This window comes from Clinocottus analis, unplaced genomic scaffold (assembly GCF_023055335.1).
Source record: "Clinocottus analis isolate CAN_PGR_092001 unplaced genomic scaffold, fCliAna1.0.p SCAF_3, whole genome shotgun sequence".
Classification (NCBI taxonomy): Eukaryota; Metazoa; Chordata; class Actinopteri; order Perciformes; family Cottidae; genus Clinocottus; species Clinocottus analis.
Window position 1 is genome coordinate 14,568,992 of NW_027176042.1, and position 16,472 is coordinate 14,585,463.

General features: G+C 38.9%; 1 protein-coding gene across 2 annotated transcripts; it reads right to left on the bottom strand.

Moving 5' to 3' along the window:
- Positions 1 to 303: 303 nt before the first annotated feature.
- slc6a22.1 (solute carrier family 6 member 22, tandem duplicate 1) lies at positions 304 to 16,263 on the bottom strand. 2 transcript variants are annotated; one of them, XM_068593594.1, is made up of 15 exons: positions 16,158 to 16,263; positions 11,505 to 11,698; positions 10,942 to 11,076; positions 9,509 to 9,649; positions 8,355 to 8,442; positions 8,133 to 8,265; positions 7,312 to 7,446; positions 6,721 to 6,824; positions 6,233 to 6,357; positions 5,943 to 6,055; positions 5,189 to 5,326; positions 4,991 to 5,093; positions 4,805 to 4,905; positions 3,187 to 3,357; positions 304 to 2,228 (listed from the first exon to the last, which is right to left on the bottom strand). In XM_068593594.1, the coding sequence occupies exons 1-15, from the start codon at positions 16,205 to 16,207 to the stop codon at positions 2,115 to 2,117; spliced, it is 1,845 nt and encodes a 614-aa protein (XP_068449695.1). In that variant the 5' UTR covers positions 16,208 to 16,263; the 3' UTR covers positions 304 to 2,114. The 2 variants fall into 2 exon arrangements, with proteins under 2 accessions (XP_068449695.1, XP_068449696.1); XM_068593595.1 differs by lacking the exon at positions 16,158 to 16,263 and adding an exon at positions 13,980 to 14,141 and having other exon boundaries at positions 305 to 2,228.
- Between the last annotated feature and the right edge of the window lie 209 nt (positions 16,264 to 16,472).

The following is a 16,472-nucleotide window of genomic DNA, read 5'->3' on the forward strand; positions in this document are numbered from 1 at the left end:
TACCACTAGGTCCGTTTGGTCTGGAGCTTTCGGTTATATCACATGATCTTCTTCGTCAGCAGATGGAGTTTGCTCACTTGACATAGAATTGTTTCAAATGTCAATTTTTCTGAGCTCTCTAAGGACTATTTTGTCAGCTACTTTTGTTTAGGGAAATCATGTGATTTGAGCCACGCCCTATGAAAGTCATTGATGTTTGGTATTGCAGCTTCATATAGGACATTATTTGAAAAATGTCCTTGTCTAGTCGCATTCAAAGACAAAAGAGTTTATGCATTATGATTCCTTTATTCGGCTCTAAAAGCAAAAAAAAGAAGTTTCTGTAACGTGTCACAATATGCAAGGAGAGATACAGAGAAAAATGAGTGCAGAATTAATGTGAATTGTTAACATTTTATTAACAACTTTATTGAAAAAATGATTTTCATGGTTTACATGGCTTAAGAAAATCTTCATTCACCAACAAACTGGTAACTGATCATTACTGAATGTTTTCCGTCGTGTTTTTTTGTTTTATTCAATGGCATATAGTTCAATAAGATTGAAACCATGAATTCTAACACATTATATAGCAGTCCTATGATTCTTTCAATCACATAAACATTTTCTTTATATTAGCGAACTGATTGATCATAATGTATTCATCGATAACAATAGCTGTTGATAACAAATCAATTCTCAATATAAACATGAATTCATCAGCACGGTCTATACAACAAAACTGCTTTGAGAAATACGTTTGGAGGGAAACGTGGATACCGTTTGCTTTCGATAAAGGGTTGGAATTCATTGCATTTTTTGCCCATGATATCTTTTGGAAACATTTTTCTTAATCCTTAATCCTCAAATGTGAAACATTTCATATTACAGCATTTATGTATTACATAAAGGACTACTGCCACAAACTCCAATGATATATGATGAAAATAAAAAATTACAATTAATTATTACCGCTTGACCGTTTGTATAAAAACTATAATAAACCAGTTTAGAGTTAAGACTATTGGTAAAAAATATAACTCTGTTAAATATACACCCTTTGTGATTCTAACTGTGGCAACCAACAGGTTTGCTCTGTGTTGCAGAAAGATACACCATTCATATGCATGTTCAATTGTGGCGATGGAAGTAATCACCACAATTTAGTTTTAACACCAAACACAAACCAAAATGGTGAACTTTCTCTTATCTGTGTGAGCATTGTGCACATGTTTAGTAGTTTTTAGCAGTACTTGGCACAGGTCAGAAACACTTTAATGTTGAGACATCCTGGTGGCTCCGACACTACCTGCACTACAGCCATCTGTAGTGCAGGTAGTGTCCGAGGTTTGATCCCAGCCGCATTGCTGGATGACCTTTCCTCTTTCATGTCAGTGTTTTTGTGATACGGACAATTTGAAATTCAATTTCTAAAAGTGACTCAAGTGTTCAATCTGTATGGCTTATTTGGCAAGTATTTATCAGTGTTGCTTTACTCTGTAGTTATACAACCTGGTTCAACAACATAAAACAATATTGGCAATAATTTTTCTTTACATAAATGACAATTTAAAATGGCAATGTGTATTTGAGCATGGCTGCTCATGCATGATCGATAACTTTTAAGGTTGACTTGCTAATAGAGCTGAAACAACAAATGGAAGAGATTACAATCCAATTCAGAATAAAAATAATAAAAATCCATCATTGTGAGGATGTGCTATTTTCTATACATTTTATATTATAGTTCATTTTCTTTTCTTCAGAACATCTGATCTCATGGTTCTGGGAAATGTTCATGTGCATTTGTCACTATTTACTAAACATAATAAATTCATCAAATCATGGATTAGCAATCATTAGATCAAATGATAAGTAGTCAATAGTTGCAGCCCTGCTAGTTGTCAGTGCTGTCAGCAATGACAGTTCAAGTGACATCTGAGATAGCTGCATATACAGTATTTGTGGAATAAAGACCATGATACATATGTGGAGGACAGCAACAAATATACATCACTTTGTTTAAGAGGTCAAAAGAGATTGGGAACTTTTCCCTTAATTGAGTAGGAGGATTGTATTGAGCACAAGCTTTTCCTTATGCCATGGTGTTGTGAAGCTGCTCCAGTTTGTTGTGGTCACTTGGACACCATGCTGTCAGGAGATGAGGTCAAGTTGAGCAGTTCAAGTCCTTTCTTTTCCTTTTTGTTTGAAGAAAGGTCTTCAGCTGGAGTGCATAAGATGGAGATCCTCTAACAAAGGAGAATATCGGTTTTAATAAATATCATAACACCCACAATCACATATACAGTTGCACTTAAAATGATCCAACCCCCAATGCAAGTTAGGTTTATTGTCAAAATGTACAAACCTTCAGCAGTTTTCCATAAACAACTCCAACAAGGACAATTTAAATAGCTCAACATAACAAATGTTAGAACTGGTTTCTCCAAATTCAACAAAATATATCATTTTGAATGACTACTGTAGCCAATTATTCAACCCCTTCATGATATCTGTAGTATTTAGTAGAGCACCCTTTTGCTGTTTTGACCTGCAAACGTGAGCAGATTGTTTTAGTGCTTTTGGGTCAGTAGTAGTGTACGTCTTGGAGTTGACCTTCAGCGTTTTGTATGCGCCTCACTGTGGAAACTGAAACCTCAGTGCCTGCTGCCACTAAGTCTTGCTACAGGGCTTTTGGAGTCACTCGAGGGTTTTTGGCCACCTGCCTCAGCAGAAATTTGGTGGCAGTCGTTTATAGCTTCCTCTTTCTGTCGCGTCCAGGCAGTGGAGGCATTGTTTCTTTAACTCTTAACTCGTGACCTATGCCTCCAACATTGTCTCTAGGAACATTCAGTGCTTTTGCTCTCTTTATGGATAATTTTCCTTGTTGTGTGCAAGGCAATAATGCATCAGGTGTGCTTCAGATAATATCTGCTTTGCAAATGTGTGCTCTTATGAGGGATTCTTTTAAGGGGTTGAATCATTTTGAGACTGCAATAGTTTAAAAGTGACATCTTGTGTTGAATTTGGAGAAATAAAATTAGCTGTGTTGAACCATTTAAATTGTCCTTGTTTAAGTTGTTTATTGAAAATAGCTGAAAGTTTAAACATTTTGCCAATAAACCCTATTTGCAATAGGGGTTGAATAATTTTCGGTGCAACTGTAGCTTTTTGGAGACGTGTTGACTGCTTTACATAACAGCTTACCTGTTGCAGTGTACCTGGAGTAGTGCTCACTTTGTACAACATTACTAGAGGAACAATGAGTGTAGAGGAGAGAGTGAACCACCAACCGAGAGCATAACCCCACCATGGGTACTCAATTGTGTTGTTGAACTTCAGAGGAGTGTATTTCACCAAGGAGAAAACAAATGTTCCCTGAAAATAATCAGAGACAGAGAAAGCAGTTAAAGCATTGTAGGGCTGCAACAACGAATCGATAAAATCGATTATTAAAAGTTGGCAACGAATTTCATTATCAATTCGTTGTGTCGTGCGATTATTACGCCGCTCAATAAATTGCGGAGATGTTTGAGTATTAAACAAAACAGTTGAGTGGAGCGGAGCGCGCAGCGCGGCAGACAGGAGGTCTGCATAGTGGCGTTGCGTGTACAATAACTTAACAGCGAGGCTAACCGTAGTCGTTAGCTCGCTAGCTAGTCGTTCATTCTCCGTGTTTGAGCCGCGCTGTTGAGTTAGATAACGTCTTCGTTTTAAAATGCCGCGGAGGCTTCATGAGAAGCAACGCGTAAACATCTCCTCTCAGGTGCAGAACACAGACCTGCGATCAACAGTCGGATATAATGTGGCTTCATGCAGAGGAAGTGCTGCTGGGATTTGTAGTTCGATATCTAATTAATGTCAACAAAGCACGACAAAGCTCTGATTCCAACTCAGAGGGAGGTCAACTTCATTGTCTACTCGAGAGGGAACATGTGGGGGCCTGCTCTCCAGCTCCAGCTTCCAGCTGGGCCATGCTGCACAGCACTGATTCTTGGGTGGTGGGGTTGGAAAGAGTGTCTGTTGGGGTGAGAAGCACTTTTGTTTAACCCTGTTTTCTCATGTTTTCAGGTAGTGAGATAGGTAAGACATCTGTTCTTTCTTTTGTTTCTTTTATGGTCTCGGTAAGTTAGGTGACTTGCTTAGATTGTTTTGTTTGTTATTTAGGGCCAGGCTCACCCTGAAGAATTCATGACACTGCGTGCAAAATAAACCATTGTTTCTTAAAAACTGCAGCATTGGTCCTAATTTGGGAGGTGGGGAGACATGACCTTAAGCTACGCTCTGGCACCCTTAAGGCTGATTTATACTCGGGTTTTACGCAGAGACGCATGACACGCATGGCCGACCTTGCGTGGTCAAATCGGCCATTTTGCGTGCTTGCATGCGTCACCCCAAATTTCTGACTATCCGTCAAAGCTACGTGAGCCGTACGCAGCCCGGAGGGCTGTGATTGGTCCACTAACCACATCCTTTCTGAGTCTCTCATTTCCGGTTTCATAGCATAATACCGCTGTTTTCAAAAGCCATAGCAGAAACACGGACAATGGATCCCGTTGAAGAACATTTGGCTGAAGAGGTCCGCAAATATGAGCATTTATATAACCCGGAGTATAAGGACACGCAGATGGAGGTGAATTCCTGGAGGGAGATATCTGTGAACGTCGGTGTGCAGGTCGACTCTTAAACGGTCCGTCAATCCGACTGCGTTGCCAGTCGTAGTTGTAGTTGCAGAAGTATAATTCAGCCTTTAGGCCGGGCGAAACAGGCGAGACTTACCAAAGAGACAAATCAATTGACTGAGAGAACTTTTTCTGTAACTCACCATGCATATTACTGGAGTCACGTATTTCAAACAATACTTAATCAGGGGAAAAGGCTTGTATCCAATCATATCCTCAATATTATTGTAAAACCGGTCTGCACCTGTAAGTAGATGGAAAAGCTGTGGTGAAGGAATTCAACCTCCCAGTGAAGAAACCGTGCACATTCCTCTTGTTCATTAACTCACCGTATATCCATCCAACACAAATAGACTGCAGTATGGCAAAGAGAAGTAGAGTCATTCCACTACAGGCATAGTAGTCAAACAACTGGAAGATGTACAATCCACCCTGTGTGTGAGACATCCGTTAGCTGTTGTGTTCTTCTAACATAATAAAACAAAGTGTTGTAAAAGAAGTGACATGACATTTTAATATGATCTTACATCTGTAACCATCACAAGTCCAATGAAGAAGCTGAAAACACTGATCGCAAGTAGAAGAAGTTTACGTCGATGGCCAACGTGGAAGAAGGAAGGATTTGTGTCAGAAATTGTTGTTACGATGGCTTCCAGGCCTACAAACTGAAACACAGTTCCCAGTTAGACAACTCTACATATGCTGTACACAAACATACAAACGTTGCAGAGATTATTTCATAATAATTTAGTAAGTACTCAGAGAGTGAATAAGTGAATACCTCCGCCAAAGCTGCACAATCCTTTAATTTAGTTATGTTCTATTCTAAAGATTAAGATAAGAAATTTGTATTATGCATCCGGATCTGGATCTGAATCAAGAGACACAAAGTGACAAACAAAATCAAGGGATTCCAAAAAAAAAAGTCACATTAGTAATTGCTGCAGTCAATGATAATGATGTTAATAAATGTGCTCACAGTGTTGTTGGCTATATGCAAACAGACAAACAAACAAGACCAAAACACATCTAGAGGAAAGACATAGATTTTCTAACTGTGACACCAACAGACCTCCAACCAAGGCCCAAAAAACATACAGCCAAACATGTTCATAAAGACTGTTATACAATGTATGCATAAAACAAATGGAATTTTTTTTTATCCTAGTTATGAACAGAAAATCTGTGTTTCATAATGTCTATCATCATTTCAAATGTACTGTTCTTAGAAATAAAACAGCTGTTTCTGATTCTCTCACTGCTAAAGAAGAGTAAGCTTACCTCACTGTCTAGTCCCAGGAGGATGACCATAATGAAGAAGAATATTGCCCAGACCTGGGGAAAAGGCATCATGGCGACTGCTCGAGGATAGGCGATGAACGCCAAGCCGGGACCTGCAGTCAAATTCAGATGGACAAAAATATTTAAATATATTGTGCATATGTTATGCTGTTGAGTCAAAATAGCTTACTTGTATCTAATAGAATTCATGTTGTGTTTTTGCTGACGCTAAAAGTACATGTTCATTAAAACCTTAATGTATTTATTAATGACATTATCTATATTCTTACCGGACTCTGCCACTTTTGATATGTCTGTGTTCTGCTCATATGCCATAAATCCAAGTGCAGAGAAAATGGCAAAGCCTGCAATAAAACTGGTCGCACTGTTCAGAAGGCACAAGTACACACAGTCCCTAAAAACAAAGAAGACACAAATACATGTTATACTCCTTCATCTATAAAACCTTTACATTGATAGTTGGGACTCATATCCACGGGTTATGTGAGTCAACTCTACTTCAAGTGATGTGGTACTCCGAGTTTAAGCTACACCACATTTGTTTTGCCTAAAATGAGCATTGAAAATGTTCTGGCTAACGGTTCTAAAGTTATTGTATATCTTCAGCGGCGGTTGTGCTTTTCAAGTGACTTGGACTAATGAAGCTGCAGCTTCGGCAGCTCGCTGTTTGATGTGTTTTCTTTTTGCATTTCTTTCTGTGAAAAATGATGTGCAACCCAAACTAGAATCCAAATTATAAATATGAAATCAAACGTACTTGTAACAGTTGTTGTTGTACTTGTTATAGCTGCCAAGTGCAGTTAGACACCCAATGCAAATAGCATAGGAATAAAATATTTGTGTGCCAGCGTCCATCCACACCTGCAAGACAATAAAGGATATATGTTTTATATGAGGTCCCGGGACAGAGGACGTCGTATGTGTACAGATTGTAAAGCCCTCTGAGGCAAAATTGTAATATATAAATGTAATTTAATTGAATGTTCTTTGAATTGAATCTTTTTAATCTCCTTAACTTTCCACTAAAGTGTGACCAATTAAAAACCTTTTATTGTAGAAGTAGCCATATATGGTAATTTCCCAATTTCACACAGTATTTCAATGAGTGTCCGATAAAGGGTTACGATATGTGATATCATTGTTTTGCATTTGCAATACATACACATGTATAAACATTTTTGTATAGTTCAGCTTTATGTCTTTGGAAATTATCAAAATGTTAACATCTCCAAACAAATTGAAACTGTTAATGGGGAGACAACCTGTGGGTATATGAAAGTTGTAAAGGCCGTAGGTTTAGGGGAGTCACGTGTCATTAAAACAGAGAAGTATTGAAGAGTGCTGATACCTGTGGATCAAACAGCCGGGATGGATCTGGGTAGAGGTAGAACTTGATCCCATCTAAGGCCCCTGGCAACGTAACTCCACGAACAAGCAGCACCGCCAACATCAGATATGGAAATGTCGCAGTAAAGTAGACTACCTGTGGATGAGTAAGGGTTCATTTGTAGCACAAGTGTGGACTTTGATGGCTGTGTTGCCAGCACGTATGAAGTATGGTCACCATCTTGTTGAGCAACAGAAACAATATTTACTCTGGCCTTGAATATAATTTTTGAGCGTGCTTTGAGCCAAATGCTCAAAATCCTATTTAAGATGAAAAGTTCAGGAAATCCCCAAAGTGATTAGAGTTCATCTTAAACCACAAATGGGAACCTCATGGAGGCACTAGAAGTCGGAGGATCACCAAAGTCATCAATATCTGTCCAAATTTAATAAAAATGAATACAGTAGTTGTTGAGATATTTCAGTCTGGATTAAAGTATTAGACCAGCTGCCAGACTGTCATTGCCATCCCTAAAGCCAAGCCTCTATGGTTGATTAATCCATGACACCTGACAGCAGTTTCAATCGTGAAAAATGATGTTTGAGGTTGTGCAATTTAAGCTTGCATTCTGTGTAGTAGCTTTTCCCCTCTCATGTTCTTTAATGTTATACCTGTGTGCTTGGAAACGTTTATGATCACGTTTCAGGCAGCGTCTATGGCAAAGTGATATGATTGCAGTGTTTTTGAAGCGTTGAGAAGAATGTTGTTCTAAAGCATTGTCAATCAACAGTTTAAAAAGTTGCTTGAATACACCATCAATAATGCCAATTTCCTTGTCCTACCTTCCCAGTGGACTTTACTCCTTTCCAGACACAAAAGTAACAGACGATCCAGGACAACAGAAGACACAGAGCCAGCTCCCATCGAATGCTGCCTATCTCATGGATATTTCCTGTTAGATTCAGCACTCTTCTCCTGAAAAATCACAATTTTTGTGATTATACATGAATGTCAAATTAATTTCAGAACTTACTATCATGTTTGGATTTAGGTTTCAGACTCACTCCCAAAACTCTTTCACTGGTGATGTTGCATTTTCAGTAGCAGTCCAGTTCAAATAATTAGCTTTTCGATCAAACTCCACACAGGTCTCTGTTGCAAAGGGATGCAGGATGCTTTAAACAATGCATTCAAAGACAATTACGCACACTATATGATTCTGCCTTTGTCAAAGCTTTCATATTCATTTGTATACTTATTTAACTTGATTAATAAAATGGGGACCTTTCCAAAAATGAATGTAAGTTCCTTGAGCTGAGCTGGTCTGCTGTATTGAGGCTGACTAAACGTCTTGCTATTCTTTGATGGGAGACGGGCAGTGGGTGGATTGAAAATGTCTATGTAAACTGGTGGATTACAGAAATCTTGGACCTTTTCGAGCATCCTTTGAGTAAGTCTTGTCAGATATGTGGGGGTGAGGGCGTTATGCTAGAAAGGAGAGGGAGCCAGAGAAGTGGTCTTGAATAGTTCTGCTTATGATTTGCTTGGTTGTGTTAAGCTGAGCATCCACATGATGCACAGTATTCTGCTGTAGGGTATACAAGGGCCAGTGCTCAGGTGCACAAGCTAGGGGCTGTTGGCCCTAGCTTGTGCACCTGAGCCTATTCATAAACAGTAAAAGGATTACATCCCATTTTACACTAGTTTGTGGTTTCTTAGGTTCCTCTATGTTCAAACGCCGTTTAAAATGTGTATGTCAATCATTTGTGTGGAAATTTGAAACCTCCAATACACACTCACTGAGAATGGCAGTTCAGCAGGCAAATGTTTAAAATGGACAATAGTATGTGTGGAGCGGCTCTTTAAGTATGTCATGTAATTTGACACAAACACTATGCGAGGCACTATGTGAGCGTGAATGGTTGTCTGTCTATATGTCTGCCCTGTGATGGACTGGCGACTTGTCCAGGGTGGACCCTGCCTTCGCCCCTTGACAGCTGGGATCGGCTCCAGCGCCCCGCGACCCTAGTGAGGATAAGCGGTTCAGAAAATGGATGGATGGATGGATGGACTATGCGAGGCAAAGAACACGGCGCAACGTTTCCAACAACTGGCTTTTCCACTTTAGAAAAATCACGAAATAAAGATGATTAATAATCTTGTTATTTGTGTGTATCCCTAACTCCAGCCCCGACACAGATCGCACCCTGGAACAAACCTGTGTTCCAGTAGTTTCTGCAATTCGCCCAGGGAAGTTCAGTGTTGAAAGAGGAGAAGAGATACAGGAAAGCCCAGGCCAATATGATGATATAATAGATGCTGGAGTACAAAACAACCACAAGACTGCCATAACCCATCCCTGACAAAAACAGACAAACAAAGACATTTTAAATAAAAAAGTAAGAAACATATAGTTATCACATCTACTTATGTATTTTATACATTATAAAATATTATAATTACGTAATTTATATTAAATCAATGTCACATAATACAACTTTGTCCTATACATCCAGGTGCAGACATAACATCTGACCAATGAATTATCCTAAGCATTAAACAATGGAGCAAGTTGAGGTTATGTGTCTTGCTCAAGGACACTTCAACAGTGGGAACCAGGGATCAACCATCAACCTTGTGGTTAAAGATCGACCTGCACTAGCCACTCATCTACAGCCAGTTACCAACAATGTTGATACTTCCCAAAAACAGGCTGTTAAATACTGTGTAGACAACCATTTTCTTTGTTGTATATTTAACTACAGAAATGTAAACGTTAATGCGCAGATGAGAAAGACAGCCATCTATTCGTATAACTCATTCGGCCTAGTGTAATAGCTCACAGGAGGCAATAGTTTACCTATGCAACGTCAAAGAAATGCTTTATAAGAGCCTGTAAATGTTACAAGCTCACCAAACCTGGTGCAGTTTGTTGGGTTTCTTAGAATGTTGTAACTTATTTGATTACATGATTGACTTTTATTGTGAAGAGCATGGAAATAAGAAGTATTTTTTTTCTTTTCTTTAAAGTCAGGAAGTAGAATGATACGTGCTTGTTGCCGCTAACAATGTTGTTATGCGAAAAAAATCTCTACATGTCAGGTGCAAGAGCGCGTCCTAAATCGCTTTAACAGTTTGTGAAACTGCAGTTTAAGAGTAAAGTGGTTCTGTTCATACATGACGTGTCCTGGTCCTCATGAGATAGAAAGGATGTTGTAAAAGTGTCTGGGCATGTTTTTTAATTTTTTTTTAAAGAAGTTGAATTTTTCAGAGCTTCCTGTTTAAAGGAATGTTGTTACTGTCAATGTCCAGACTTATCTTCACTTGTATCTACAAGTTGTGGAATTTGTTGTCCAACAACATTGTTTCTGTTTGTTTCACAGGAGGTTTAATCGCTTTCATCACATATTTCTGTAAGATTTGTAACAACAGTGTGAGCACACACATTTTTTTGTGTGCAATAAGTCAGTGTGATAGGTTGAAAGATTAGATTTCAGTGTTTGCAATAAACAATTTTACAGTTTTCTTCTTTACCTAAAGAACTAGCCAGACATTTTTGAGCATGTCGTACACACATGCTTTAATTTGATTATATATTTAATTTGTATTTGATTTTATATGGATAGTGTGATATTGATTATACATCTTTACCTTCAAAAAGGGGACAAATTTTCCTCCAGCAGGTAATACTTCCCTCTTTGGTGTACTGGCCAAGTGACGTTTCCAGGAGAAACAAAGGGATGCCGCAGGTAAAGAGGAAGAGGACATAAGGAATGAAGAACACCCCTTGAGAAAACATAAAGTTCCGCCACGTGAGTTGTTGAGCACTTATGGTAAGCCACAAGAATAATACATCAGATATATTTTTCACTAGATAGTTTAACTGTTAGTAAAAAGTACAGCTAATCTCTATAAACATCCAAAATAAACATTGCTAGTCCATCAGTTCAATTCTGGATATGCTCGTTTCTTAACACACTCTCTATTTGCCATCTTTATTTGTTGCTTTAAGAAATGTATTTGTTGTAAACAAAAAGTGGGTTTAGCCTCTGAATTGACATTTTTATGTATACACGTTATTAACAGAATCTAAATCAATATTTGTTTTTGGTCTCCATCAAGTAACCCAACTGTAATTATTTTTACATTCTGCATGTGTACTTTTGACCAAAGAGTGTTTTCCTTTTTTTTTTTTTTACTATTATGGAACTTACCTCCTCCGTTTTTGTAGCACAGGTAAGGGAACCTCCACACATTTCCTAGGCCTATGATTTGTCCTGCAACCGCCAAGAGAAACTCAATTTTGCTTGACCATTGTCCTCTGGTCTGGGTGTTGGGTAGAGGATGGGCTGCGCCTACAGTCATCATGAATTTGACCTCTGGACCTGGATGAGGCTTCTCCATCATACTGAAACAAGAGAAGGGTTAACAAAAACAAATTACTTCAGTGGCAACATTACAATGCTCAGACGATGATATAAACTACCCTTTCAAAGTGATTATTCATGTTATTTGTGGATTTCATTTGGCAGTAGCAAATTGTGGCTAAAGAGCACATTTTCAGTGAAGTCAACATACACACATGATTTAATCACTGTTTATTAATGTTCATAATCCACACAATGCCAGCAGTCTTGCTGTATTAGGTCAAGACAGGATCAGTACCTCTTGGCATGAGGGCCATTTTTTCATCAATGTTGCTTTTGTGTTGCTGTCTTGGATTCGATGTGGGACGGGAATATAAAGCATGTTCGAGCCATTTTCATTCCTGGGGCTTCAAATACTGATGCTTTGTCACGGACTTCAGTGTCTGATAGTCACGCACAAGGCATCCGAAAACATCTGCATTATTCATTCATATTTCGTCAGAAAACATTGTATATTTAGTGTGAAATTAGCAAGCTGCACACAAGTTAAACAATAAACAATGTAGCTTTTTTAAATGGATATTAATCAGCATAAAATTATATATTTTTTGCCTTTTTCTAATACAAGACTTTAATCCTTATTAAATCGAACATGCTGTGTAAAAAAATATTTCATTCTCTAAATATTTTATCCCATTTATGGTCAGGGGGCGCTAGATCCAATCCAAGCTGACATTGGTGAATGTACACCATGGACTTTTCATTAGTTTATCTCATATATAGACAGATAAACATTTACACTCACACCTACGGGCAATCTTTGAGTCCAATTAACTTAAGTTGCATGTTTTTGGACTGGGGGATGAAGCCAGAGTACCCGGAGGGAACCCACACCGACATGGGGAGAATTTGCAAACTCCACACAGAAGGACTGCCCAGACTAGGAATCAAACCCCGGCCCCTCTTGCTTCACTAACCACTACACCACTGCCTGCCTTATGGAAAAACAAAAAGCGCTTATTGTTGATAATGGTTGTTGCATAGGTGTCTGTTTCATTGTCTAAACAGCACTTTATCTAATCAAAAGCTAATTGCATCAAAATGGGTCTTCTGAGCGACTATAACTGTTAGTTGCTCAGGACTATAGTAACAAAACTAAACTAAATAAACTAAAAGTAACAAAAAATAAAATAGGCCCTAAAATCAATATTATGTTGTAAGAGTTGCTTTAGAAGAGCTGTTGTTAGATAAAGTGACTGCTTTGTGTTTTGTATTCAGGGCTGCAAGGTGCAGGGCATATGTGCAGCAGGGAGGGCTATGGGTGCTAGGAAATTAACAGTTAGTTGTTGGACTAATCTCTTCAAACCATCATACTTATCATGGGCAGACACACTATTGTTCACTTTCCACTGGGGCAACTTTGTGTACAGCTGTCTAAATGTCTAGTGAGGGGTATTAAACGGTAAATAGGATGTACTTGTATACACACAGACAGGGGGATCAGAGGAAAAAGAAAGGTACAGAATTGACCTAATGTCCATCACCAAATCTTGAAAAGCCATGGGGAATGTTATAATTGGAACAGGCATGATCAATACTGCCAAGAAAATAGGCTGCTTGAGGCGGAGTAAATTATCTCACCTGGTGACAATGTAGGTGTGGCGCGTGTTTTCAAGAATCTTTTAGATCATACTTTTGCTGACGTGATCAAACATGTGAAGGAACGTGCTCAAGGGTAAATCATTTTCTGTTTCGATTTTTTGACCATCCCAAACCATACATGCATGCTTTTCAGACTCAGCTTTAATCAGCCTTTTAATCTGCTGTCTATTAACATCAACTGCTTTTAGGGCTTAGATTGCTGAAAAACTAATTGTGTTTATTCGTGCATGCACCTTTTACTTTCTGCTAAAAATCATAGCAAAGGATTTAATTATTAAATACCAGTATAAATCACTTAAAAAAAAGTGTAATAATGCTCTCTGTTAAAATATTTGCACAAGACACACAGCATGTGTTTGTTTTAAATGTGAGCGTTGGGCAGCATTACTCACAGAGCAACTTGATGTGTCTCACTGAAAAAGGGAAATAGCTGGTAGCACAGCCAGTAACCTTTGCCCTACATAAATAATACAGCTACAGGCGTTAAGCGCAAGTGCAACCACAAAAGCCCAGCTGTCTCTAAACTGCAATGATAGCATTTGTTTTCTATTCAAGAACTTAAACCAAAGTAGTGTACACTCACAATGTATAACAAGGACACATGTAGTAAAGACATAAACTCCTGCTGACCTGAAGGGAAAGGGATTAGTTATAGAGTACCTGAGAAAAGTCGCTTCTTGTCTGTAGTCTGTGGTTATGCTTCCATTTTTTCCTAGGTGGGATTTATCTGGTGCCTTTTGAAGAAAATACAAGTCTAGATCCCCCAGTCTCTCCGGGGGAGGTGCTCTGACCAGCTCTGACTATGAGCGAGCCCATGAGAGGGGTTTGAGAGAGCTGTGTTTGTATGACAATGAGAGAGAGAGAAAGAGCAAGAGGGACATAGCGAGAGGAGGGGCCTGAGTGTTATGTTTCTGAATGACAAACTTAAGGCGGAGACTTACTGTTCAATGAGGCCACAGGGTCCCACAGTAAAGAGGGGATTTGCACAATGGCAGGCTAGACACATGGCTCTGTCGTCAGTATGTTTAGTGCGTTGACACAGACAGAACATCTGAATAACTAACTGCGATTCACTGAGGTTGAAAACCAGTTTCAATGTGTCATAGAACAACATATTTTTAATGTATGATAACATAACAGGGAACACACTGATCTGAGACCAAGTAACTAAATATTATGACACATTACAGTCGTTTAGCCCCACTCGAGACCCAGCAATTTTTCTCAAAAATTCCGAATGGTTTGCATAGCTATTTTTAAATAGAGAACATCTCTTCAACAGGCTTATCTCTGTAAAACTAGTTACTGTTTCCGCCATCCACCATTAAAATAACCACTAGTTTTGCTTTATACTTGTTGTGTAAATTTCACATACGTTGGAACATCTCACTCCATCGTGTCTGGGTTCATAATTTTATCCCTGGTCCCACAACAGCATCTGAATGACAGTCGCTATCAGCGCTACTTCTGGGGGACTGGCAGAAGTTGTTCGCACTGTTCGTGTCACCTCAAACGCATCTGTCGCTCTGCCCGCCGGGTCGCATCTGTGCATTGAGTTTGCATGTAATCTGGTCGCGTTTGGTGTGAACACGGCATAAGACGCACTTCTGGTTCCACAACAGAGTGGCTCTGCTCAAGCAGATGCCCCAGTACATACCAAGCAAGTATCGTTTAGTCCATAAGTAAGTAATATTTCAGTTTTTTGGCTGAAAAAAATGCAATGTGGTTGATATTTTGCTAAGGCTTATCTGACAGTGGTTTTGGCGCAATTGGCTGATTCCGTGGGACATAAGCTTTCCAGAAAGGTGCGCCATTCATGTGTGACATCAAACTAGGGATATACAAAATTATATTTTCCTAACTTGGGGAGCTCTCTCAAGTCACTTTCGAGTTCTACGAGTCATATTTATGGTTTATGTTAATATTTATGGTTAAATTGAATTATAAACGTGTATAAGGAACTTATATGCTTTTGTAAAGCCAGGCTTTTAAGTTGTTTTGCTATGTCACATTAGTGGCTTTGTATCGATTCATAGAAGTACGAGGACTTTGACAGTGTGAAAGATCTGATGAAGAAATCTGCCCCCATTTTTGGGAATGCTGGTATTAATACTAGATGAAATTTCTGAGCCACAAAAAAAGTAAAACAGCACAGAAAAGGCAAAAGGAAAAGATACAGTATGATTATAACTTCAATTAATTATAACGGAGGGTAAATACATTATTTTATTGACATAAAGGCACAGCTGGTGACCCCAGATGATCCTTTCTCTCCCTCCCTCTGCGCCAGTTTCTGTCCCGCACAGGCACCCTGAGGTCCAGCATCCACAGCCACGATGTTACGTTATTCACCACAGAAGATTTCAACACATGCGATGTGAAATACCACAAATGTATGCAGAATGTGAACACACACACACACCTATGTATGGTGCTTGATGAGTGCATTAGAGTAACGTGTTGTTTTTTTCTTGCAATTTATATCAATATTATTGCTAGAATCTGTTTCCATCTATAGTTGTACTATTTCTCCACAAACATTTATGTTCCTAATTAGTCCCTTGGGGATACTGAAAACAAGTTATGAACATATTGGCATATCTCCTTTTAAGTTGATCTGACAAAAAAAAAAAATAGCAACTGTACATGAACTGAAATAGCTGGCTCTTCAGCTGCTAAATGCTCCCATGTGTTCAGCAGATAGTAGCTAACTGCCCGCTGGTTGATGCAAAGCAGGTACAATACAGTGGTTATCTACAGCTCTTGGGAAGAGATGTGACACTGAAAACTGTAAAGTTACTTTAGTAAAAAGGGAAATCCGATGATACATCTACTCACCATTTGTCCTCGTCTGAAGCAGATTGACATCCTTGTGGGTGTTCTGACATTGTTTCAGGTTTTTCCAAGTGAAATATTTGTCAGTCTAGTTTAGTTGATCTGCATATCTCTGACGGAGGAGCTTGCAACAAGTGTGCAGGGTGTTGAACAAGATACGTGACAGATCACGGTACTGGTTGTAAATGAATTATCTTTGGCAAAATTTGTTGAACTGACTGACCAAGGGTACTCGGGTTCAAGGAAACACAGCTGCCACCTGAGGAAACAACACAAGTCTTAATTCTTCATCAAATTTACTCATACTTGTAATATTAA

Excerpts from the sequence above, each read along its gene's own strand:
- slc6a22.1 (XM_068593594.1), bottom strand. The coding sequence starts at position 16,207 with ATGTCAGAACACCCACAAGGATGTCAATCTGCTTCAGACGAGGACAAA. Across the intron at positions 6,825-7,311 it reads CCCGGCTGTTTGATCCACAG|GTGTGGATGGACGCTGGCAC; the intron begins GTATCAGCACTC and ends ATTGTCTTGCAG. Across the intron at positions 5,094-5,188 it reads GACTTGTGATGGTTACAGAT|GGTGGATTGTACATCTTCCA; the intron begins GTAAGATCATAT and ends TCTCACACACAG.